The sequence below is a fragment of the Xiphias gladius genome, chromosome 1 (assembly GCF_016859285.1).
Source record: "Xiphias gladius isolate SHS-SW01 ecotype Sanya breed wild chromosome 1, ASM1685928v1, whole genome shotgun sequence".
Taxonomy (NCBI): Eukaryota; Metazoa; Chordata; class Actinopteri; order Istiophoriformes; family Xiphiidae; genus Xiphias; species Xiphias gladius.
The window spans coordinates 22,687,095-22,713,765 of NC_053400.1; the positions used below are offsets into that span (position 1 = coordinate 22,687,095).

The following is a 26,671-nucleotide window of genomic DNA, read 5'->3' on the forward strand; positions in this document are numbered from 1 at the left end:
GTCAACCAAAGTTTGGATTCTTGGTTTTATTGAAGCCAGGGGTCTGATAAACATTTTCCTTATCTTTGTTGGTGTATGAAGCTAGAATCCACATGGCAGCTTAGAGGCTACAGAACTGTGTTAAAGTCATACAATCAAACTTTTGAATTAATTCAGGACACAAATGCAGCCAGCCATGTGCTTACAATGTCATGATATTCTGAATACAAAAGGACTGGAAGCAGAAGCTCATAGTCTCATATACAGTGGATGTAGACTGTCAATAGTGGTCGAAGGCAATTCAGTTAGGATGTGAAGAGGCAGTTGCTTTGAACTGGCGTTTGAGTACAAAAGTTACAACATCTGTTCATTATTCAATCTTGGGAGCAACATCCAATCTTTATAAAGAGCAAGTGCAACTTAGAAACCAAGCAGCATGAGAGCACTTCATTCCACTCAGCTAAATGCCAAATTTAACAAGTGTGGCCATGTTTCATTAGGATAAATCAGCGTGGACAGTTAGGTTAGGTTGCCATTTCAAAATCCTTTAAACAGAAAGTGTCTCTGGGCAAAACCATATTTAAAAACAAAAAAAAAAACATGCCTAAGTAGGATGTGAACACAAACAAGGGGAAGTATCATGGGCAAAAAGAACAACCCTGAAAATAAATGGACATTTATTTGGTTTATCTACTTCAAGATGTCACAAAAAAAAACAAAAAAAAAAAAAAAAACATCCCTGGCAAAAGTGTAATGACAGTGATTTCTCAAGGATTGATATTAAATTTACAATATCACCAGCGGAAAGGAATTATTCCACTGTTAACCACCAGAGGGCAGCTTCCATAACTTAAGCAGCAAATGCAGATAAACAATGCAGTTTTACTGTGTAGGTTAACTTCTAAGTTCATTACTAAATCTTCTAAAAAGGCAAGGCAAAAAGAAAAATATGCATTCTGTATCTTTAACTGTAGCAACAAGGAACTGATACAAGTGTCCAAGGAAAAGTGCTTATTTCAACATGTGGCGGTACTGCTCCTGGCTGTTCTTAAATTGTGCTTCATCCACTTCGGCAACAGACCCTCAGGTGCACATTCCACCCAGTCACAAAAAAGGAGAAATTAAGGAAAAATAAAAACAATAAGAGCTTCATTTTGATCAAAAGTAAATCCAGAACAGTTTGCAGCATAATTTTGACAACAAATCAAATCATGCATAGACTGTACACCAGTATGGTTTTGTGGTTATTCCCTTACAGAGTAAATGTTGAAAAAGTTACGTTAAACCCTATTTGTATCGTCTTTGTGGACAAGTTCAGAGAATTTACCATAAACTAGCAGAACACAATTACGGTGCTTTTTTTGACTCCTGAAATCCCAGATATGGTTGAGTGGAATAAGGCATTTCTACCATTTTTACAGGGTATTATTCAAAACAGTTTAAAGGCAGGTCTGACATGTGGAATGCAAGGGCTCCATGCAAGAGTAGGACAAAAATGGCCACTGGTTAATCTTATGGATGACTGCTAACTATAAAAGCAGAACATAGTGACTAATATGCATCTTTGGTTCCATGTTCCAATTCACTCGTTTTCCTTTTTTGCTATTATCTGAATAGCAAATAGCTGCTTTCTTCACACTTGCCATTAATTCTGTGAAAGCTACTGATGTACACTATCCATAGGATTAAGTAGGGCCTTGCATACAGAATGATAATGTACACTTAATTTTGATTAGATTATGGTGTCAGGAAACCATACATATTATTACAGATTATTTGATATGGTACAGTAGACTGGTTTTAATTTTAAAAAAATGAAAAGAAATTACATAAGACAATTAAGCAACCCCTTAAGGACACACAAATTAATTAGGAGCATTCCTGTGAAGGCAGGGTGCCCAGTGTGACAAACTGTACAATGAAGGCAAAGGTTGTCATTTTAAATGGGCACCGAAAGAGACTGAACAAAAAGACCTGACTGGACAAACAGGTTTCCTACAGGGATGTGTTTCTACAGCTATTTCATGTAGAAACTGGGAATGTTTTAACTGACATGCGAAGTACAGTGTGAATAAAACGTGTGAAACTAAAGGAGAACAGTGCTGTCAAACACTGAAGGATACAATATCTCTTTTTGTTCAAAGCACAGCAAGTCATTGTATGTGTTTTGGCTGCAAAGCAAGTGGTTTCAACCACAGCAAGTGTTCGTCTGGGGGACCCAAAAGTTCCATCATGTGGTTTCTTCTTAATATCAGCAGCCTTTACAGAGTGGATGAAGGCATTCAATCTATTGCTCTATTGAACACTATCAACTAAGCCACAGAAATCTTATTTCTGAAAAAATAACAGAGACCACAGGCTTGTCGTACATGAACAAAACTGTTAAACAAATAAATTATTTGGATGACAAGAAATGGACAAAAACCTTTTAACCGATGGTGCTACAGTGCCTTTCCTCTCATTTAGACAAGCACCTCCACTATGACACAAACAGCTAACTGTGCGAGGCACTTAGGAGTTATAGTAGGAAAGATGCTGCCCAGCCCCCTCCCCAAATATACACACCTGTAGCTAAAGAAGCAATTCTGATTCTAAGCCAGTCAAATCCCAACCAGTCTCATTTACTCAAAGAGGCTATTTCCAGAATTTGGGCAGAAATGGATTTTCTACAAAGTCAAAGTTAACCTCAATAGATTTTGTTGTTTTTATATTTACAGAATCCTTCGAGATGACTAGGGCAAATGATATGATATGCTGTCAGCTATCTGGACTTGTCATATTAGTGTCAAGACATCAGTGGCATTTTAACATGTTACAGATCAATGTTTCCTTAAACCGGTAAATGGTGCATAAAATAAAATAAAAAGGAGGAACTTTGTATAAATACATCAGTATCATATCCAACATTTTTTACATACTACATATGTTTGCAAGTATTTGTATTACTTTTTTCAGTGAATATATTTAAAGTTTAAATACCTTCCAATCGCAACCAAATTCCTTCCATCAGATAAGCTGAACCAGAAGCCACAGGACCAGTATATTTCCACTCTTTAAACCCATGAGGAGAGGGTGTTTTACCCCAGAAACTGGAAAGCCTGCAGCCCAGCACATCAGGCCGGCTGCCAGGGAGTGTGCACACATTTCCATAAACTGACATCCCTCACAAAATAACATTTACAGTGGAAGAGAGGACAAAAATAAAACCAAGCCTTCAGCACTTATCTCATTAACACCTCCATCTCTGTTATCTCTCTCTTCCCATCTCACCAGAACACCAAAATATCTGATAGCATCCGAAACTCGTTTTGGTGAAACCACTGTGTGCGCTGACTGATATAGACATTGGGAATTTGGTCAATTTTTTTTATGCTTACATGTACATGTATTTTTCCAGAGTAATAACGCAGTGGACGATGCAGCTGTTTTTGTTGCCTTCACGCTTCGTTCTCTGTCGGCGGCGGTATGTTGTTAGCTGAAACCATGGAGTCTTGTTTGCGAGTCATTCTGTCCAACTCAGCCTGGACATCAGTCAAACCCGGCTTCTGCCCTTGGAAAAAACAGGAGACAAAGCCCAAAAGTAATCTCCTGTAGCTTCTGTGTGGATTAATAAATAAGAGTTTTCTATGGCCAGCAAGCGGATGGATGGGGGTTGGATGGTGAAGCGGTCCCATGCTGGAGATTGGCAGCTCGCTGCTACACTCAACACACATGCAAAACTAATCATCAGACAAAGGAATCATGTACTCATGCATTATCCATTCAGCTGGGTCTCACACAGATGTTAACACTGCTCAACGCTGGAACAAAAAGTACATGTCAGTGGTCTCAGAGAGATGAGTTACGCAATGTTTCCCTCAACACTTCATTGGGTACATTTAGCTATTTCACAAACAGTATTCGACTTTGTTATATTAGGTAAATATAACAAAGTAAAAAATAAAAATGTGCCAGAGCTGGGAAAAAGAATTGTTGACATGCAAAACAGCGTAGGTTACTTAAGTAAAATAACAGATAAATTAGTTTAGCAAGACAGCAGTAGGATATGACATGGAGTTAGTGACATTAGTTTCATTGAGCAATTATGGTTGTAGGTTTGGTGCATACAGGCCTGTAATAAGTTTCCTCAGATGACAGAAGTTCAGTCAAAGAGAACAACTTTTCTTTTTCTCCTGTTTAAACCTTCGTTCTCAGGCTGTAGAGATAAAACTCCAGACAGGAAAATGGTCCACAGCCTCTTTCAACAAAAGGCCCTGTTTCTAACTCCTCCTGTCTTAAGAGTGCATGCAATCAATGCTCTGTGACTGCTCTAAATGCACAGGATGCTATAGTCCACAACTACGCTTTATAACTGTTTTGATAAAAGGACAACTGCTAACCTGTAAGTAAGACAGTTTGAAAACAGGGATGCTGTTGAGAGCACTGGAATAAGAGGTTGTACCTGTTTTCTTGGCAGACCCTTGAACTCCAGCTCCAACTGCTCCAGTTCCTGGGCTCCCTGGGGCTCCAGTCTTTTTACTCAACAGACTGTTGAAGAAGTTAGCCAGCACTCCCTCATTGGCAGCCCCCGCTGCGGGAGAAACAATGAACTTTGGTATAAACAAAACCTCCTTTTCTTGTGAAAATTGTAAAAGATAACAAGATTACAAAAACAAGTTTTTAATAGGTTGCACATATTTTTACTTAATAATAGCCAACACCCGCCACACTTTATTACTTAGTTGAGTTACCTACTCAACACTAAAACTATTGAGAACACAGGATGATTACTAACAAATTATGTTGCTTTAATGCCCAATATCTGATAATGTTGTGACTCAAAAATAGCAGTTTAGCTTCAGCAGTTTAGCTTCAGTCACTTCTTTTCAAATACATATGTATTATTCCTAATACATACAATCACGTATTTGCAAAATAAGGCCATATCTTTATCTTGAAAAGATGAGGACAACTCCTTTACCCCCTATCAAAGGGTGGTGTAGTGCACTTTGGTAGGTGTACTGCCCTACAATCACAAATTTGTCTAAGAGGGCTTTACAAGCTATACAGCATATTTGGACCCTCTATCTTTAGGTCCTTGATTTGGATAAGGAAATATTCCACAAAACCTCCATCAGAAAAATGTGTGTTGATAAGTTTCTAAAAACAGAGTCCTGTCTTTTTGTGAGAGAATTAAAAAAAGTCCCAAAAAATCCTTTGAAGTATGCAATTATAACTCTACTAACAACATCACAATTCAAAACCACAACACACAAGGGGGGGGGGGGGGGCAGACCTTTTTTATTCTAATTAAACCAGACATTAAGTTTTTTTAAGGTGGAATGAAATAATCCCCTACTGCACTTAATGATGGGGAGAATGTCAATTTTTCTATTTAAAAGGTGGCCAGTTCAAGAGGTGTGCAAGTATCTATAGCTATGTAAATTATTACAGTTGTTACCACTCGGGGGCGGTATTGCAGCACTTCAGGAGAAAGGTGTTCACATTTCAGCCAAAACATCAAAGATGAGTGGAAATGACTGCGAACAAAGTGTTTTTTTTGCAGGGGTCCAAACGAAATGAAAGAGTATCTTGAAATCAGTCGAAATTACTATGCCAGCCCCTGAGACAAACTAGGGAGCAACTGGACTGCAAAGTATGATTCTCAATAACTGGATATGAAAACAAATGAGCATTCATTGAGCTCCTACCTTTCATGTTGGGGTCAGGCTTTTTGACAGCAGCCATTGGTGAGCCACTGGTCACGGTGGGTTGGCCAGCACGACCCGCAGGCCTGGGAGACCCTGAGGCTGGCCGTCCTGGAGACTCCTGCGACACAGAAACCAAAGCGAGACTGTGACCACAAGCTAATAGCTTAGTTTATCTATCTCCAAGGAAAATGATACAGTTCATAGAAAAAGGAATAAATTCATCCATTACTAAGACTCCACATTTGAGGGATGTTAAGACACTTACTGTTGCCCCTCTTGTTGGCGTGGCTGGCTGCTTTGCTAACAAAGACTGGAGAGAAAAAAAGGTTATAAAGTGAATGGCTTAATTCAGACATAGTTTGATTCCAACAACAGGTTTCTCTGCACACTCAAATGGAAAGTATAAGTCCGTTTCCATTAACTCCTGTACAAACTTTAATTTAGATGTTGATAAATAAAAGGGTAGTCAGTGCATATAAACACAGAAGTTGAAGAAGTGTTTTTTAAACTGCCTTCCTGTTTTTTTGTCCACAAAATAGGAAGTGAAGGCGATGTTACTTGTCATGTGGAAGTTCAGGTATTCACCAGTACGAGCAGTGTTTTATAGTGCAAATACTAGTTTAGGATCATCAGCTAACTAGTTCACTAACTTTTAGCCAAATGTTTGTAGATTTTTTGAGACATCTTACAACTTTGTTTTCTCAAGCTACTAATAATACTAAAAAAAAAAAAAACATAATTAAAAAAAAAAAAAAAACTAACACCTCACGTTATCCAGTTTGATTAGGAGATTACATTTTATTTGATTGTCAAAACCTTTCAGGAAACACAGTCAAATTCACTGACTGAAGTCAGAAATTATGAAATATGCCGGAAAGATAGACCCATACCTGTTGCTTCATCAGGAATACCTGCTCATCCTCTGCATTTATCTCTTTGTCATGAACCAGCTGTAAAGAAGAGCAAAGCAGAAAGAAAGCCATTAAAAACAAAGCCAATGTAGGATCAATGGCAATAACCTCAAATACTTAATGCTGCATGGGGTTATTTAATTGACAGTTCAGGTTGTAATGTCAACATCAAAGTTTACATTTTGTATTTGTAGTAGATTTTGTATATGTACCTTTCGTACTGGAGGCTTTGTGATAAAGTCTTCAAATGGATCTTCGGGTCTGACTGTTGTGAAGTTTTCATGCAAAATCCCAATTTTCTTCTCATTATCCCATCCAGATGGACTGAAATAAAGGAAGAAACAGTTCAATTACAGTGAGAGCAATGATATAAGTTCCGTTTTCAAAAATTCCCTCTGAATAAAAATGAGAATTCAGTTTTTTGTATGTCACTCGTAATAAAAACTGAAAGAAAGATGACAAGAGCACAGTGTTTGGCAATGCTCCAATTATAACAGTCAGTAATATTAGATGAAAAACCAAAGAAACCATGATGAACTACACAAACTAGGGCATTTCCAGTTTCACTTACATGAACACTGCATCCTTCTCCACCACTAAGGCAGGTGTGGTGAACTGGAAGTCATACATCTTATGTACTATATATTTGTAAAGCAGATCCAGGTTCTTCTCTTCTTTGACTGAAGTGTAGATCAAGCCAGCTCCATCTGTTTAGTTCAGTTAAGGCAGCAATTCTTGGGGTAATGAAACAGATGGCAGACTGATTGACTGAAGATAATAAAATATCATCGGCCATATAAAAAAAAAAAAAAAAAAAACATATGTATTGGCCAATTCTGTTTGAACAGCCAATGTTATAAATTGAATGACCATTGTGACGGAATTACACATAATTATGCATTAAAAGGATACACTGTAAGCAAAATCTTCTGATGTGGGACTGGATGAAATCGAACTGCTCCTCTCTGTAGTCATGCTCCTTCTCTAGTATGCTGACTGCATCACACTGAAGAATAAAAAAATTCAGAGAGGGAAATAGATAAATATTTTAAAAAAGGACAGACAATGAAATGTTAGCATTCAGAAATATATGAACGAGGTAACACTGTTGTCTGGATCTTAAGACAGGTCTACAATGACAGTGAATTTCCTGCCCCTGAGTTTCTATTGCAGCTTCTATGATTAGTCATGACAGACATAACATAATAGTCATGACATAATTTAAAAGATTTTGTTTTTTAATTATCTAACAGTAATACATGTGATAAATAGCAAATAATGCTCTTAAACAATAACTTCTTCTGCAAAGCCGAATACTCTGACAAGAATTAGACAGAGGCACCAAAGATAAAAAAGGCATATTCATCATTATCTAGTCATAGTGAGCATGTGAAGCTCTGCTGATGGCTACACTGTGTTTTTCAGCACAAGTCTTTGCCTGGAGGCTTAACAACCATGTATAATGGCAACTTTCTATTAGAGAATACTGCCTCAAGAAGCAGGAAATAAAAGTAAACACACATCTAGCAGTGGGGAATGGACAGACTGGATAAAAGGGTCTGAGCCCAAATGTGCTCATCATGGTGGCAATTCAAGAATCCATCAGAGGAAAACAGCAGTAAAGGCAGTTGTCAAGGTGTTAAACGAGGCTTTCGGGTGCCCGTTTATCTCAGGCAACTCCGGGTTAAGTAGAGAGAGGTACCTACAGGCTAGAACAGCTGTGGCTGCATACATTTAAAAAAAAAAAAAAAAAAAAAAGAGTAAGGGAAGTTTAGTGAAGCTATGGACCATGACCACAAATGGCCCTAAAGAAGTTCTGGTAAACTATTCGGAAACTAAGGAGAGGGTGGCAGGACATTACTTTGGGGGTTTGCCTAGTGATCTTATCCTAAGATAAGTATTCCTCAACTTTACTGAGGATACTGTTAAAGTAAGAGCACTTACTTACTGCCCATGTGTGTATTCCATTAGATTTTACTTGGTATCATTATTTTTGGCTCTTTGGTCACGAGCATGACAAATAGGTCAGAGATCCTAACAAATGTCCTACCTACGACTTTTTGGGCTTTAAGAATAATTTACCTTTGTGCAAACTATTAGCACTGGAATGCCCAGGTTGTATGTGAGTGTGTTGTCCCCAAGCGGTAGCACAACAGCCTCCTCTTCCCCTGCTGTTGGGGCCCGTCTCTGTGGGGATGATGGGGTGGCATCTTCAGGTTCTGTGTACTCTTGGAACGCTTTCACCACTAGTGAAACAAAGGGAGTAAAAAATAAGAATTCGGACCATTAGGGAATATAAAGTACAGTTCTAGATGAGCCCAAAACAAACGAAGATCAGTTCAGTTACCAATGTTTTAATCTGCCAGATCATGCTTAATTTCTCCCTCTATTTAAAAAAAACAAAAAACAAAAACAAAACAAAAACAAACATCTTCAACAAAAGGCTTTTTCACCTTGTTTTTCATGACATAGTACATATGTAAAATAAATCACTATGAAAAACAACATTTGTGTTTTTACCCTCTGACAAAATATGTATATTGATAGAAGATGTCATCATGTACCAGTAGGCATAAATACTGGTCTGCATAAGCACTGTCGAACAAACAATGCTTATACAGAATTATGCAGACCTGCCCCTCTGCTCCTTGTATCAAATGAATATGCCTCGCTTTCCCCAATTCGTGTCCAATTGGTTTGCACCTTTGAAAGTTCTCTCTCTGCGTTATGAGCCATTCTAACATGCATTCAATAGGGGTGTAGTGACAAGGTAACACACAATAGCGTTCTCTCATGATACATTAGAAATGTTACTTAAACTATCAAATTATGTGCAGAAAGTTGTGCCTATGCCTACAGTGCCTATGAAAAAAGATCTAAAATATAAATAAGAAAATTAAGCCAACCAATGAAAGTTCTTGTCGTCTTCACTTAGTATCTCTGCCCCAACATGTAATTTTTCAAGGCGCATGTCATCTTTGGTGGTACCTTTGGTAAAGCTATGGAGCTACTTTAGCCTCTGCAACACCGTGAGGTAGAAGTATATGTATCTGGTCTTATAGTGCAGTGTTATTTGCTGTGCTCAAACTATGTTAAATGCACATACAATTTGTCATTACTGTTACAGAGCCTGTATTATTTTAGTATCAGTGGAAGAAATTATTTTAAAAACACAAAATTTTCACGGTTACATAATAGGCCTTGGGTGAAAGGTAGAAAATTAATGGCATCCTTCACTTTTCTGTTGTGCTGCTTCAGCTGTCCAGACATTAACAAAGCTGCAGTGGGAGATGGTGGTGGGGGGGTTATATGCAGGAAGCTTTGGCCTACTTCCTCAGGAGCCTCGGGAATGCAGTTGGGGACAGCCCACAAAGCCAGATTGACTTGCCGTTTTGAGCCAAGTCCTTTACTTTCAGACTTGGGATTTAGTATATGGGGCGTGAACTGGTGTTACAAGCAATCTAAAACGGAACCCTGCTTAGATATAGGATTACACAAATCCAGTGCATCTGCACAAATATTTACATTTGGGCACAAGGGAAAGCTTTTAACATGCTGATTATACAGTATTCAAAAGGAAGATTGGTGAACATTTCTTGCCTTTTTCCCCCTTGCTATAGAGGACATCTAAACCTAATTTGACAAAAATTTGAATGACTGCTAAAATAAAAAATAAAAAAATAAATTAAAAAAAGACTTGTCCTCTAATCCTTTCCAGTGCAAAGACTTTAAAAGGTACACAGGGGGTCTGCTCGACCAAGACATGGCACACAAAATTTACTGAATGAAAACACAGACAAGACCAAATCAATTCGGAACTGATCAAAACCTGACAATACCTATTTTACTGATAATATTTTTAAATAGTTAATATTTGTTAATAATGTCTTAAAAGTGACTAATATCACAAAAAAAAAAAAAAACTCAAACACTATTTTCACTGCCATCCATTTATCATGGTTATGTCTCCACCAAAGTGGTGCCTGAGGAAGCAGTTGAAGGAGCAGTGGATTATGCTTAAGGAAAAGTTTCAATAGCTTGGATGGATGTTTTGATAGTTTGTTTTTGCCATGAAAACATCAGTCTCTGTGATTTGTAGCTTACAGGGTGTGAGCATTTGATGCTAAACAGATATTTTGGGTGGAGTATCACTAAAATAAAATGTGAAAGAGAAAGACAGGCAGACTTTGCCCTACTAAAGACCTATCCATCTGTTCCACAAACAAAGGTGAGGTCATAATGCATTGGTAAAGATAACCAGGGACAGCTCAGCCTTCCATAAACTAAATATAGTGCACTTAAACCACTCAAACTGTACTTCAAAAGATTATTCTTATTGAATTCCAAAAGAATAGACTTTTATTAATCATTGAGATCCTTACTATGTACATTCATTTCTACAAAGATGTCAGTAAAAAGTGAAATCTCATGTTTTGCTACAAATAAATATGTCTTTTCTGTCCAACGAAATTTCAAATTAAATTTGCTCTCAACGGCTATTAACATAATAATACTTATTAAATCACAAAAGACAAGCCCAAGTTTTAAACCAGTCTCTAACTGGTTGCTTGTTAATGCTGCTGATTCATGGTTAAAACATTTTACAGCTGTTAGGTTACTTGCATCCTTTAATTTCAGCGAAACAGACCTGGAGTCAAATCAAAATACCCAAGATGTTTGCCTACACACCATTCCGAAATACTGTAGCTAAAATAATCCATGTCTTGTCACTCCCGTAGAAGACACTGAGGGAAATATTTCTATTATTTCTTTATTTGTGTTCATGGCAGAACTAGGTTGATCCTGTAATTTGGCTTGAGACGACTCAGCAGGCAGCCTACTTCAGTTACAGCATAGCAGGAGTCGGAACGCACGGCCCACTGACTGAATTCAGACCCACTCAGTTTACATCCCTTCCTTTCCCTGACGCTGCTGTTGGAGGGGAGGGAACCATGATGCAAGACGCCTGCAAGACTCTCTGGACAAAAGCCTACGCACACACTTCCAGTCTATCTGTCAGCCTGCCCCTCTCTCACTCACACACTCACATCAACAAATAAATAATCCAACCAAGTCTCACCAATGTGCTACTGACATCACATGATCATGATCATCAGTAATATGCTGGAAGATGCTTTATCTGGATGACATGTCTCAGCTAAACTGGAAATATGACCATGTCAGTGGGTGGGGTCAAAATGTTTGGCAAGAGAGAAAGTAGGAGGGACCCTAGAGAAATCTGACAAACAGATTTGAAGTTAAGCCTCAAAAATTGACCACACTGTGAAGACTCAAGCAAAAAATACTTTTACAGTTCAGACAAACACTACAATTGCAAATTTACAACTTTAATGAATGCTCAAGCCAACATCTACTGAATATACAGCATAATGTAGAAAACTCCAGGCAGTACTTCCTTTCTACTGCTTTGTATAAGTCAAATTCAACTATGCTTAACTAATACAGCAACTTGAACTGAAATAGGTCAGTAAAAGCAAATTGAAAAATGTGGACCCATTCAAAGTACTTATAATTAATGATGTGCTTTAGTCATCACTTGGCTACCAGCTTCCTTTTTCACACATTTGCCATCACACTAGACTACTTCTTACAACTTGTCAATGTATTAGCATGTTATATGTTTACGTTTTTGGGCCTGTTCTGTCAAATTCATCTGTCATAATTAAACAATTTGACTTCTTTGTGAAGTCAACTTGTTTAATTGGACTTATAAGCTTATAAGCTCTTCAGACTTATAAGAGCAACAGCAGCAAGCAAACTTTGGAGGCAGATAAGAACCTTCTGTTAAACCCTGTGGGCTGAACTAACTTATTGGAAAAGCAACAATCTTTCCAAACACAAAAGAAGTGTTCATAAGCGAGAGCTAACTAATTCTAAAATTAACAGGAGAACAACATCTGAGTGCATCACTCTCATTGATTTGTAGATCATGCCTCCAGCCAGAAAACACAGCTGAGGATCACGGGCCTCTCTGATGATGACCTAGAAACATCCATGACAATCTGTAATGTCTTACAATGCTTCGCCTTCGCTAGCAGCCAGTCAGCAAGGAGTCTTACTCTTATTTTGTAAGACCCCACTGCTTCCACCCTGGGATGCTTCAGGGACCTTTTCTGAGTACTATCTCCTTCTCTCTGTCAGAGATATACAATTTAAAAAAAATGTATGCATGCTATATTTCAATATATGTCTCAGATTTTTGCATGTTGAGACATAAAACATCATAACATAACAACAAATCGAACAATCTGCTTTAACAGAACCAAAGCCCGTTTGGATTTTCATAGCATTTAAATTCTCAGTGACCACTCCAGCGATCAAATTCGATTCAGTCTTATTATTTCCATGTTCATTTTACATTCCCCAAATGTTTAACCAGGACACGGACTAGATACATGATAAAAATGTACACATCCTAACTGGGGGAAAGTGGGGTTACTATTGGATAGTATAACAAAATCAGTGATTTTAACTATAAAGCAGACCTCTAAAAAGGTGGCACATGGTTTTGAATGCCCAGCTACGTCCAGCAGATTAAAAAAACCTACAAGCTAAAAACGAGCTAAGAGCTAAATTTTCCAAATAAGCGCCTTGTGTTTATTATTAGTACACACATTGCTGAAGAGGTACTAAATTGAATGTTTCATTTCGATACCATCCACAACACAAGACACACATAGGTAGATACTGTCAACTATAACTTACTTTTCTGCTCCATTTCTCTCATGTCCTCAGGAGGGATCTTGAGCTTGTCCACATGGTCACGCAGCACACTGGCCCACTTCTGTAGTGACTCCATAATGGTCCAGGGCCGAGACATATCCACAACAAACACAGCTAGACAGTCAGGTAGTGACTGAGCTGAAACAGCAAACTTAAGTAGGCCTTTGTGGTATACATCCCCATCCAGGATCCACACATTACAGCGAGTAAGGTCTATAAAGGAAAAGCAAAATACTAGTTAAATATAAGCTACACAATTATTATTTTAAACTGCTGTTATTTTGTAAAGGCTACTGCTGTAAAGCAACCACAGAAAAGTGTACAGCAGACAAACTCACCATCTCTGTCCTCATCATGGACATTTAAGTACAGATACTCCAATCCCCTTCCTTTCTTGCTGTGATCAGCTCCTTGAAGTTTGGCCATAAGTGTAGTTTTTCCTGATCCATCCTCACCTGCAAGATATTTTATTCATTAGCTATGACATAATATAATATTATTAGTAGTAATACTAGTACTGATAAATACATACTATTAATGATATTTTTGATTAATAATGAACATGATGTACATGTGTAACAATTAATCGTCACATATCTAGACTTTACAATCTTTCCATCGCAAATGCAATGATTACACTTTTGTTCTCATGACTGTTAAAGGCTACAATGACTCACACAAATGTTCCTGGTCAAAAGCAGTTTTTCTCACATTTCTGTAAGGGTCAGTCAAATAAATATGATCCCACCAAAGACGACCTGTCTGTATATATGTGTTTATTATGTCTTCTGTTCAAACGTGGCAGCTAAAAGTGTAGACTGTGTGAAAAATCAGAAAGGTTTCACTCTGAATTCATTAGCTTCACTTGGTGAGTTCAGTGTCGTTTTTTCTTTTCTGCAAACCCTCTACTGCCCTCAGGATTGACCACCACAAGTGCACTGTAAACACTGCAGAAGCATAGGCTTTCACTCATGTGGTTTTAAGTAATACTTACCAAATACCAGGATATTTTTTCCTGATGGCAGCTTTGAACTCGATCTAGTTGAAACTTCACTAAGTATTGAGGACCTACAAGAAATAATAAGACATATATTGAGAAAAACGGGTAGACAAATGAGGTGTTGCCGTTGGACTGATAGTCAAGTGGCACATTGACAGCTCCCCATCTCAGAACATATTGTGGGTTGCTACCAACACTGTAACTGGTCAGCTAGCGTGACATAACAATTACTTCTAATAATTTGCAATAATATTCCAATTTCAGCTGTCCAAAAGATGTGTCCACGACAACAGGAAACAAAAAAAACAGGAAATGATAAGTCATCTCCACTAACCGGGACGTTAGAAATAAGTGGTCAAAGCTAGCTTAGGATCTGAATACATGAAACCTGCCATGTTGAAGCCCTAATACAGTGCTATCTGGAATGTTAAGCGTTGACCAAAGCCAACATTACTTGTCTTCATACTTCGATTAGTCCGTCTTGGTATTAGCTTGTTAACATTTACGTTAATGTTCCTGTTAGCTTGTTGTGTCTGCATAAAGGAGCTAACTAGTATTTAGCTGTTGTCTTGACATGAAGTGTCAAAGCCCCTGATACCATGAATGGCTCTCTCAAACTTGACTCGTTAATTCAACAACACTCCTTGTGTTAGTAAAACTCGCTAATGGACAATCTTGGTTAACTGCAATGTAGCTAAACAACAGTAGCCCCGTTAGCTGACGTTAGCAGAGCTGCTAACACAAGTAACGTTAGCACACAGACCGCCCAGCTTCAGTTAGTGCTAATGTTACTGCTAGCCGGGCTGGTGTTTGACTGGGACCGACCGGCAGTGACAAAGCAGAACCGTAGCGGTTGTGGTCTTCCATTAAAGGCCTCGGCAATCATGAAGTCGTTTAAAGAATAGCAGAACTTGCCAAAGGTTTTGTCCTTCTTCCTCTTCGCTGTTATTCTCGCCTGCCCCGGCTGCGCCCGGGAGCTGTTTCTCCAGAACGGGAGCCATCTTCTCTTTCTACAACCACAAAGGCAAGGCCCTGCTGCTTTGGGCACCACTAGCGCCGCCTTCACTCAAGTAGCCAAGGGTATGTTACATTCGTTGACCACTACGCCACGCCGGCACCCAGGGTGCACCTCTGCACATAGAACGTGTTATTACTGATTGCTCTAATAATTATTGCAGGTAAATAATTGGTTTTGAACACAAAATGTTATACTAGTAGCTACATGTAGAAAACAAAAAAGAGGATTAGACGGAGGAAGACTATTTCTGTTGTTCAAATATGGGTTCGAACAACCCAGCAGTACTTCTGGCAACATGCCAATAAATGAAGTCATAGCAGTTTTTTTTTTTTTTCTTCCCTTCAACAGCTGATGCAGAACACTGTGTGAAATCAACAATAACCTTATGGCCAGAAGTCCAACATACTTCAGGGTTTAAACCAAAAGCATAAACAGCTTTCTGTCATGTGTGACTCAGTGTGGATTTTACCTGAAATAAAACTTTGTTTTACCAGCTCAGCACTGGTCAACACTTAGCCCGCCCAAGTCTGGTCAGTGTAAGCCAATTCATTCATATCCCATTTCGAGCTTTCTTACAGCACATTTGTACTTCACTTCTTCTGCTTGTCTTCACCACATACAGGGAAAAACAAAGAAAGCGGGGTTAGAGCGGGTGTCATGGTTGCCCGGCGGTCTAATAAACACATACCTTAAAGGTATCCATAGATACAGTTGAACACACACGTCACTGATTCAAAAACTACTCTTTATGAAAGCATGTTGATTTCTAAAGGACACTATTTGGGCCAAGAATGATTAGAAAAGCATCACAGGCACTATACACACTTTGGTTCTGTGTCCTTGGGAAACAATGAATCTGGTCACAATATCAACAAACAGCCTTTTCTACTTTTTTTTTACATTTTTTAAATTTTTTTTATTTTATCTCACAGTGCCAATCCAATTTTAACCAGTGTTGAGCATCCCAGAAGAGGTTGTTGTGGGATGCCTATTTCGTGGCTTATCAACACTTATGGCCATGACATGAGAATAAATCTGGCAGCAAAAACACAGAGAGGGGAAAGGGGCTGGGTTATAGCTGCAGTGCTCTGCCAAATCTTGAGAAACACACAGTCTTCACACTAGTAAACCTCAAAGGGCAAGATTGTCCAGCAAACATATGGTCATTGTATGGCAAATAAAAAACTACAGCTTTAAGTTTCTCTGAAAATTTTTTGTTTTTGCTCCTTCAGCAATATCATTCCAGCCATCCCAACATTATGTCTGAAAGGAAGAATTTTTGGGACCCTTTTATTATTCATTATGCTTTTATTATTCAAGATGGTTTTTATATTCCAAATCGTTGAGGCAGGACTTCATTAAGATGACTTAAACTACACAGCGTTACACAAAGTGAGTCACACTTTGGTTTTGTGTCCTTGGGAAACAATGAATCTGGTCACAATATCAACAAACAGCCTTTTCTACTTTTTTTTTACATTTTTTAAATTTTTTTTATTTTATCTCACAGTGCCAATCCAATTTTAACCAGTGTTGAGCATCCCAGAAGAGGTTGTTGTGGGATGCCTATTTCGTGGCTTATCAACACTTATGGCCATGACATGACAATAAATCTGGCAGCAAAAACACAGAGAGGGGAAAGGGGCTGGGTTATAGCTGCAGTGCTCTGCCAAATCTTGAGAAACACACAGTCTTCACACTAGTCAACCTCAAAGGGCAAGATTGTCCAGCAAATATATGGTCATTCTATGGCAATTAAAAAACTACAGCTTTAAGTTTCTCTGAAAAATTTTTGTTTTTGCTCCTTCAGCAATATCATTCCAGCCATCCCAACATTATGTCTGAAAGGAAGAATTTTTGGGACCCTTTTATTATTCATTATGCTTTTATTATTCAAGATGGTTTTTATATTCCAAATCGTTGAGGCAGGACTGGATTAAGATGACTTAAATTACACAGCGTTACACAAAGTGAGTCACACTTTGGTTTTGTTGGAATAGGCAACGTATGTTCCAAACTCCACAATGTTAAAAACATGGATAGTGACATGGGAATTCATGCATTTGATACAATAACTAGCTTGCCAGTGAGTCACAGCGCAAGACAGTGGAATAAGCCTGTCTGTCTCTAGTATTGATAAAGAGTTCTAACATTAATGAAATTTAATCAGGAACACCCGCAATTTAGTTGAAAACCTTTGGATGTGATAAACTGAGTGCAAATAGAAACATTAACAGGAACAGAATATACTGTGAATATTTTTAATGAGGTTCAGTCATTAAACAGTGACGTTGTGGATCAAACTGTTTATAACCATGTATGTTTTGTTTTTGAATTTTTGTTTTTGTTTTGTCACATGTATGACTATCACCATTGTTGTAAGAAATGCCTCCAATAGATGGTGCTATTCATCCCTTCCTGAAAACCGAATGGGCAGAGATTTGTCGTCACCCATTTGATCTGAACTTCTATTTGTGAAATCTGAAAGCAAACCTTTTACTTCACTGTAGTTGACATTTTATCTTATTTATGTGTTATGAATTTTAACAGATCAACTTATAGGAATTTAATTCAGGAATACAAATTCGAAAAATAGGAAAATTTATAATATCCAAAACTGTTGTCTATAAAGGACGGTTGTGAAAATATTACAGTGATACCAGGAGGTAAGGAGGCCTTCTTTTTTCACTGCAGAGATTTTGGCACGTCATAGCAGGAAAACCACTGTTACTGCCTGCTTTCGATTTGGGTTTACTCGTTCCAGGGCCCTGGTATTATGCATGAATTATTGGGGCACTTGCATAGACGTTGAAAACTATTGTGTACCACAGATGTATGAAATATCATAAGAATGTGATTGTAATAAAGTGGGGTGAACCTTATTTAACTATTAGGCCAAGGATTTTCAAGCTGGTTCTTTTTCACTTTACTTGTGCATTTGAGTTGGTGTGCAGGTATCACTCTCATTACACTATGATAACATTGCTGACATTTTCAGTTGGTGAGAAAGTATAGCATGCCTTTAACTGATTAAAGCACAACTTTGCTAGAGCACAACTATAACACACAACTTTCATTGTCATATTTTATTTCTGTGTGCCACACCCTAGCCTATATTGACTAGACCCTCTTTTATTATATCTTCCTTTTCAGGACAGACTTTGTTTCAGCTAGGCCATTTTACAAATTTTTTTGAGTTTTGTGGTTCTCGCTGTGGAATGCCCATTGGTTATTGGCAGTTAATTCTGAAATGAACACCACATATCAAGCTTAAATTTATTTTGTATGAATTCTAATTATTGTCAGCACATTTCTGTATTGTTGAAATACATGAACTTGCCCGAGCTATACCCCTCCTCTCACTGGGAATTCCACACAGTCCCAGCAGTTTGACACGTTCCTGCAGACACTCACTCTGTTGCTGAGCTTTTGGCCCGTGGCGTGTCGTAGCACCCAACACCTGTTGATGTGTTTCTCCATCTCTTCAGCCATTGTGTCAGAGTCGCAGACAAATGAGCTTTGGACATTAACATGATAATTTGGTTGAGGAATTTTCCAAGGCCTCCCCATATGTCTGTGAGTCCCCTGTCTATGTAGAGCAGAGTGGTTGTCTGGGATGGTGGTTACACTCCTGGGAATGCATTCCAGAGCTTTTGCATCATGTGAAACTCAGCCTTTGCTGCCCCTTTGTCACTATTTAGCTGTGCTGCCAGCAAGGAAAACAAACAAGATAGATTTTATTTTCTTATTTTGTTTAATAGATAGCTGGGAAACAGAAATAGTAGACAGCAGATCTTTTTATAAAATTCAAGTCCTAGGTCTAACAAGACCAACTAAATAACATAAATGTATTTTCTTCAATATTCCTATGTGTCACAATTCTTTTTTTTAGACATTCTTTTATACTCTTGTCTGGGTTTTGTTCCGTGGTGATATACACTGAAATAATCAGGAATATTTAATTTATTATCACCAGGAAGCTGTACACAGTTTTAATGGATATTTCACAAATAAGCAGTGTAGCTAGATATTTGCACAAACATTAAAATTGTGTTGTTGTTACATCTACAGTGTTTAATGTGTGTCATTATTATCTTAATACCAAACAAGGTTTCTCCAGACAATGAGTTTGTGCTATCAGATCTTGCAACAGTAGAGGGTGCTGCGTCCTTAATAATACTGTCTGTCAAGAATTAATTCCATAAAACATGAGCGATAAATGTGTTCATTCAAAGATCCCTACATGGGAAAAAACACAAGAAGGGGAAAAGAAAAGAAAAGTCCCTCAAAACTACCAAAATCATTGGAATGTATCACATCCAGCAGAGTACATGTAATAAAAACTCTGTCTGAGTTTAAGCTCTGTTATGTTAAATGAAAAGATATAATAATATAAAATATCATAAATATATATATTTACAAAAATATATTTGTTACATGCACTGAGACACATTTGTTGCTTTAATGCCAGCTGAGTGTATACGTATGCATATAGGCCTAAACCAGGACAAAATAACCCGTTTGGCTGCTTTTCAAGGCCATTTGAGATTAAATACCAGGTTGGTGGGTTTTGAGTGATGTAATCAGATCGTCAGTCCATTTGTTGTGCTATTTCTGATGTCTTCCTTCCAGTTTCACTGACAGAGACTGTAAGGAAAAAAACGGGTTTGTGTGAGCCGTCAGGGAAACACCCAATCTCACCCCTCTTTTCACAGACCCTACAAGTGGAAACCAGTGGCCTGCTACTGGAAAAGACATGATGCTTTTTGGGTACTAAGAAAATTATACCCTAGCAGTTTAAATGAGATTGCATGAGATGAATCATTGTACCATCCCTTCATATTTCTTGTACACTAATGTTCATATGGACGGAGAATGGTAAAATGTCCTCATAGTTATGCCCGGCCTTTATTTGATTAACATACACATATACATACATATACATATCTGATAGTCATCAACATTTTTCAGATACCTCAACCTAGCAGTGTGTCAGTGCCATGTTGCTCGGGTCAAATTGTTGGAGGAGACAACGTGTTCACCTGAAAGGGTCAGCTGTTGAATTTCATTAAGTCTCACATGGGCCAACCTTGTCCAATTTACACATGGAAGACAAATAGCAAAGAGGTGCAATGCATCGGAATCCTTGGCAATGGTCTTTATATTCCCTAACAAGAACAGTAACCTTATATGAATTCGAAGCCAGGCATGGGACAGCATATAAATATTTCAGACAGCCTGTTCCGCCTGTTGTTTATAATATCACATTAAAAGTGGTTTGTACTGACATGGTGCCTCCTATCCAGAATTTAGATTACGGGAATAATCTTGGGGATTTCCTATGCATTGCTTTTCCGGCAAAGCAAGAGCAGAGGAGAAGAGGTCATATTATGAAGTATCACTTCGTCCCCAGAAGCGTGCGACGGAGAAATGTGCGCCGGAGTGGGTGTGTGCGGGAGAGGAGGGGTTAAAAATTGGGAGGGTATAGATTGCAGACGGAGCAGTGGTGGGGTAGGCTGGATTGTGATAGCGACAGATGTCTAGAAAACTGCGAGGGGCACTCCTCAGCTACCACACAGTCCCAGGCTGCACCTCGGAGAGCAGGGGCGGAATCTGCAGCTGTCACTCCAAAGGTTTACCTCCATTATCACATCCAGCCGGAGCTTGGGGAAAAAAAAAAAAAAGTCCAACTGAGCACTCGCTAGAAAAACAGGTCAGTTACAGCCGAGCATTGTTTTATTTTGGTTTTTTTTTTTTTTAATGTGTGATTTTTCACTTGAAAAAAAATCGTAGGATCTATGTTCTGTTAGTGAAAAGAAAGGAAGAAAGAAAAGAGAGAGGTGAGCGAGTGAAAAAAAAAGAGATGCCTTTAGGCTGCAGCTTTCCTATTGTTCTCTCTCTTTCCCTTTCTCCTATCATGCAAATGTGTACATTTCGAGGCTGGCATACGAAAGACGGGATTCTTTCTTCCCCCCCCTTGTCAGCGGTTGGATTTGATGGAGCCTAGTGCGTCTCCTCGGGTTTCGAAGCAGAGCAGGCGATTAAAAGGCATTCTGGCGTGAAGGGAGCGCAAAGCAAAGTTGCGAAGTTGCGGCTAGTTGTTCGGCAGCTATTAACGCCTTTCTTGTGGCGAATTTCGTTTTCCTTCCCCGTGCCCGAGCGAGTGCGACATTCTCAAATGCTCGCGAACAAAAAGGGCAGAGCAGCTGAGGGAGGGAGGGAGGGAGGGAGGCAGCGGTGGGTGGGTGGGCGGGCGGCTTGGTATTGAAGTGGGGGATGGAGACCCCCTCTACAGCCTTTATCGCCGGTGTATGCTGTAATTACCTTGTGTGGGTAGCCCGTATTCTACTGTAGTACAGGCTGGCCGGCTCGGCCCGACCCATTACTTTGGCCCGTGAGTGGGCGAGCTGCCGGTGAGGGATCACCCTTCCTTTGTTACCGGCCAGCACATGCCGCCGTACCTTTCGCTCGTCTGCTCCATCTCTCTGACACGAGCATGGGGCTGTGGGTTGACTTTTGTTTCTTAGTCGAAAATTGGCTCGGCAAAGTGCCAGTGAGAATCCACAACGATTAGATCTCAAAACGTGGGGGGTTTTGTCCTCCAACTGTAGGTTTAGCTTTGTCTGATTTGGAGGCCGGAGACATCAAGTGGGGTCTGGCGAAAAAAAAAAAAAGGGGGGGGGGTGCAAATAAGAAATCAACCACATAAAAAACTAAGTAGGCCTATGAATAATTAGAAGTACAGGCAAAAGCAAAGTTAGACTGCTGTTGCTGTAAAAGCAGACATAATGACTTATTTTTTATTTTTATTTCTATTTTTTACAAATGGACAGCTCATTAGACTGTAAATCGGTGTAATGGTTTTGCAGCCTATCCCAGGCTGGTGTGTGGCGCACCCTGTTCTTGATTGCTCCATTGCAGCACTATGGACAGTTCCCGGATTGTTCGTACCTGTACCTGCATGCTGCCCGGCAGGGTAACTATCCTCCTCGTGGAATTTTGGAAAAAAAACAAAAAACGAGCCATGTTGGGTAATATTTATAACTATTGTTGGAATAGCATCTGTCAAACCGAGATAGGCCAATCAAATGAGTAGTCTGAGGCATTTAAAATGCAGGCAATATAAACCTAAATCATCTGTGCAAAATCAAGGTGCTTAAGGCCTCTCTTTTGCTTAGTACATATTCAAACAGGTTGATTCGTTCTGGATCAGCTGAAACACAATCAGTAAGATAAAGACGAACTTCCAGTTCTCTATTCTGCCACAGAAGGGAAGTTGCATTCTGTGGCAATCAATAGATCTTCCTCTACAGCTACACCAGTGTTGTGACATTAACAGAAAGAACTACATGTCTGTAGTACGTTTGCTCCATTGTTCGTTTGATTATTGTGGTATTACACTAATTTGCGGGCTATACAGAAGATTCAATTTTGTATTTTAACTGTTTTGTGTGAATGTGCGAAACTTCGGGCTCTGGATTGTCTCTATGTGTCTTGTGAGACTCAATACACCAGATACCCTGTAGCTTGACACACTGAGATAGGAATAGTTGTTCGTCTACATCATAGATGTTCAACTCAGAGTTGTGGGTTCCTTTGGCACCAAGCCTTTCCAGACATTCTTGAAAGGTTAGTGAGTCTGTAGGGTTTTCTGATCTCAGTAAGGTTCCCATGCATTTACATTTGTTTTCCAGCCAACTGGTGTTTGGCAGAGAGCAATTTCCTAATTAAGTTTCTCGTTCACTTCTAGACAATACATCTCTCTCCATTCTCCTCTCAAAAAAACAAAAAGACAAAAACTCTTACATTTGAAGGGTCAAGTCCAACCCATGCTGCATTTTAGACTTTGGAAAAAGATAGAAACCTTTTAGATGAGACTGTATTGGGGATTTTTAGTACCTAAAAAAAAACAACAATCTGATTAAACATACACATGTGTAAATTAAAAGTATCAAATCCAAACATAGTTGACATAGCAGTTCAGTGGTTAGGATGTTGCTGGGTTTGAACCCAGCCAGCTGGGGCCTTTTAGTGAGGATTTTAAATGTTTTCCTTGTGGGTTTTGTCCCACAGTCCAGCGACACACAGGTCAGGAATGAAAGGAATGAATGTGTTTGTCTGACTATGTCTTGAAAAGATATTGCATTTTTTTGATATTGCATTTTTTCTTGAACAATGTTTAAATATTTTTAAACATTGATGATTAATGAGACAGACCAAAATAAACAATATTTTATTTCTCATATTAAGTGACACCTTTACCCACTTGTTCCTAGGAGACATCATGGGAGGAAAACTGAGCAAGAAGAGGAAGGGATATGATGTGAGTGACCCCAAAGAGAAGAAGGATGAGACTGCAGGAACAGCTGCTGGTGCAGAGGAATCTGAGAAAGTGGAGGACAGAGCCCCATCCACAATAGCTGAGGCTGAGTTGACAGCTAAGGCAGACAATGTGGTAGAGGAAGCTGTGGGGTCAGCTGTGGCAGCAGTAACTGAGGCTGTAGAAGCTCCAGAAGAGCCCAAATCAACACCTCCAAAAGAATCAGCTGCTGCAGCTCCAGAGGAGGATGCTCCAGTACAGGAATCAGTTGCAGCAGCAGAGGAAGCAGCTCCAGTTGCAAAAGAACCTGCAGCAGCAGCAGAAGAGGCAGCTCCAGTCCCAAAAGAACCTGCTGCAGCAGCAGAGGAAGCAGCTCCAGTCCCAAAAGAACCTGCTGCAGCAGCAGAGGATGATGCTCCTGTCGCAGAAGAACCTGCTGCAGCAGCCGAAGAGGCAGCTCCAGTCGCAAAAGAACCTGCTGCAGCAGCAGAAGAGGCAGCTCCAGTCGCAAAAGAACCTGCTGCAGCAGCAGAAGAGGCAGCTCCAGTCGCAAAAGAACCTCCTGCAGCAGCAGAGGAAGCAGCTCTAGTAGCCGAAGAACAAGTTGTAGTAGCAGTGGAATCTGCTCCAGTAGCAGAGGAACCAGTTAAAGCAGCAGAGGAAGCAGCTCCAGTAGTAGAAGAACCAGTTGTAGTAGCAGTGGAATCTGCTCCGACAGCAGAGGAACCAGCTCTAGCAGCAGAGGAGTCAGCCCCAGTGGTACAGGAACAAGCCCCAGTAGAGATCCCAGAGGCTACAGCGGCAGCAGAGGAACTCTCTGCTCCAGCATCAGAAGAACCCATGCAAAGTGAAGTTGAACCCGAGCCTGCAACTACACCTAAAGAGCTCCCTGTAGAAGAACCTGCTGTATCTGTGGAATCTGTGCCAGAGCTAGAGGTTGTTCCAGCCAGCATGGAGGAAGCACCTGGGGAACAAGAACCAGAGACCATCCCAGAAACCGTTACTGAGTCCGAAGCAACTGTGGAGGAGACAACGGTGCCTGAACCCAAGCCAGTGGCTGAACCAGCTGTAGAGCCAGTGCTGGAGCAAGCCCCAGAACCAGAGCAAACCCTCGAGCCAGAGCCAGAGCAAGAACCAGAGCCAGAGCAAGCACCAGAACTAAAGCAGGAACGAGACATAGAGTCAGTGGAAACACCCGAGCCAGAACCCAAACCTGAGCAAGCCCCAGAGTCAGAGCTAGAACAATCACCAGAGCCAGAACCAGAGCTGGTACCAGAGCCAGAGCCTGAGCAAGAGCCCAATGAAGTGGAGCCAGCAGCAGAGCAACAAGTAGAAGAAGCTGAACCAGAACCAGTTGTAGCCACATCTGACATTACTGGACTTGAGACTGTGACAGCAGAGGCAGATGCACCTGAGGTCCTGGAGACTGCAGCAAAGGAGGTCCCCCCTGAATATCAACATGAAGAGGAGGAATCTCTTACAACAGAAGCCTCCAGCACTGAGGCGGCAGCTGAGCCAGAAGCAGCCGAACCTGTCCCTGAGATTGTCATCTCAGAGTCTGTATCTGCTAGTGAAATTACTGCTGAGTCTGAAGAGGTAGCAGAAGCCTCTGTGGAAGAGGTGCCTTGCTCAGGGCCTGAGGTTGAAAGCAAGATGGAAAATGGAGATTTAGAGAGCCCTTCTGTTGCAAAGGATGCGACAGAAGTAGATGCACTTCCAGCTGTGAATGGAGAGTGCACAAATTCTACTGCCACTACTGTCAAACAGACAGAGGAATGTGTTAACGGTAGTGAAAAGCCAGACGAGACGCCTATCAAGGAGCAGAGTGACTTTGAACTGAAAAAGGATGTGAACCTGAGTGGGGATGTCCAGGAAGTTCCCGATGCAGTCTCCGACATGGTGGAAGGTCTCAGCACTGAGGTCACCCAGGCCGTCTGAAGAGAAGCCATCTTTCGAATCAATGTGAATTCAGTTTAATCCTCCGATGGTGCGAGAGAGCCATCAAGGTATCACAAACACAGCTAGGCTTTCATAAATGCTGTAACCACCGCAATGTCTATAGTGGTAACTCAGGCAAAAGGATGTTTTCTTTTGAGTAACCAAAAATGAAATGCAACCACTTGAGGATAAAAATATAGAGAGAGAGATAGCAAGTGAGATGGAACTGAGGGGAGACTTTGGAGTTTGGAATTTGAGGGGTGAGTGCAGACAGACAGTGAAACTTGACAGGAGAGCAAAAATACTGGACAGTGAATATGATATTAATGAATAAAATGAACAAATCTGTCTTTGTGTGTGAGCCCGATGAATATGACAAAGTGGTTTATTGGAACAGCATTCATTATTAGTATATTATCTGATTTAGAATTTCATATATCCTTTCTATTACTATATGCAGAGACATGACATAAATGTTTTGGCCTTTTATAATAATGGTACCTGTGAAGACTGTTAATTTTAAATTGATTGTTGGGAATAGAGAATAAAAAGAGATTGTTATAGCCTACAGTGATCTTCAATTCTTTTCTTGCATTCTCTCAGCATCAAGTGTGTCACAATTGTCTGAGGCACTGGGTTACTATGAGATGTATTGTACTTTGCTCCAAGCTTTGCCTTAGACTTTCTGATTTATGAATTGGTCAGTGAAACATAACTCATTTTCAGATCACAAAATCCACAAAAGAGAGAAGCAGAGCAACGGTAGAACATCAGGGGTCTGTTAATATCAAACCACTTGTTGACATCCACTGTCACAGCTCCTCATATCAGCTCTAGTGGGTCAGAGTTGGCTGATTATTCATATCTACAAAGAGCAATGTCCTGCTGGTCACTGGCCACATTACAAATGTTTTGGTTGGAGGAACATGGCTGGCTATTGTGTGCAGCCTGCATGTCATGATTGGGCAAACGACAGGATTTCACTGTACACAGGGAAATCAGTCCGTTCGCTGACGTAATCTTCCTCACCTCTTTGTCTCTCACATCACCATGCCTATTGCTAAGGCACCA

General features: G+C 39.9%; 2 protein-coding genes across 3 annotated transcripts; one reads left to right on the top strand and one right to left on the bottom strand.

Moving 5' to 3' along the window:
- Window positions 1-21: 21 nt before the first annotated feature.
- On the bottom strand, window positions 22-15,389 carry dync1li2 (dynein, cytoplasmic 1, light intermediate chain 2). Of its 2 annotated transcripts, none has more exons than XM_040130368.1 (13): window positions 15,240-15,389; window positions 14,319-14,392; window positions 13,663-13,779; window positions 13,307-13,537; window positions 8,663-8,826; window positions 7,493-7,586; window positions 7,152-7,287; window positions 6,793-6,904; window positions 6,560-6,619; window positions 5,935-5,979; window positions 5,670-5,787; window positions 4,421-4,549; window positions 22-3,524 (listed from the first exon to the last, which is right to left on the bottom strand). In XM_040130368.1, the coding sequence occupies exons 1-13, from the start codon at window positions 15,323-15,325 to the stop codon at window positions 3,508-3,510; spliced, it is 1,383 nt and encodes a 460-aa protein (XP_039986302.1). In that variant the 5' UTR covers window positions 15,326-15,389; the 3' UTR covers window positions 22-3,507. The 2 variants fall into 2 exon arrangements, with proteins under 2 accessions (XP_039986302.1, XP_039986291.1); XM_040130357.1 differs by having other exon boundaries at window positions 22-3,529.
- A 5,444-nt stretch (window positions 15,390-20,833) lies between these two features.
- Window positions 20,834-26,155, top strand: si:dkey-56m19.5 (cell surface glycoprotein 1). The gene is made up of 2 exons (XM_040116713.1): window positions 20,834-21,055; window positions 23,619-26,155. Exon 2 carries the CDS (start codon window positions 23,627-23,629, stop codon window positions 25,598-25,600), a length of 1,974 nt encoding a protein of 657 aa, XP_039972647.1. The 5' UTR covers window positions 20,834-21,055; window positions 23,619-23,626; the 3' UTR covers window positions 25,601-26,155.
- The last annotated feature ends 516 nt before the right edge of the window (window positions 26,156-26,671 follow it).

Bases quoted from the DNA above. Each gene is read 5' to 3' on its own strand.
- dync1li2 (XM_040130357.1), bottom strand. From the start codon at position 15,325: ATGGCTCCCGTTCTGGAGAAACAGCTCCCGGGCGCAGCCGGGGCAGGC. The intron at 13,538-13,662 runs GTGAGTTTGTCT...TTTCCTTTATAG, and splicing joins CCATGATGAGGACAGAGATG to ACCTTACTCGCTGTAATGTG. The intron at 5,980-6,559 runs GTATGGGTCTAT...TTTTCTCTCCAG, and splicing joins TATTCCTGATGAAGCAACAG to TCTTTGTTAGCAAAGCAGCC.
- si:dkey-56m19.5 (XM_040116713.1), top strand. From the start codon at position 23,627: ATGGGAGGAAAACTGAGCAAGAAGAGGAAGGGATATGATGTGAGTGAC.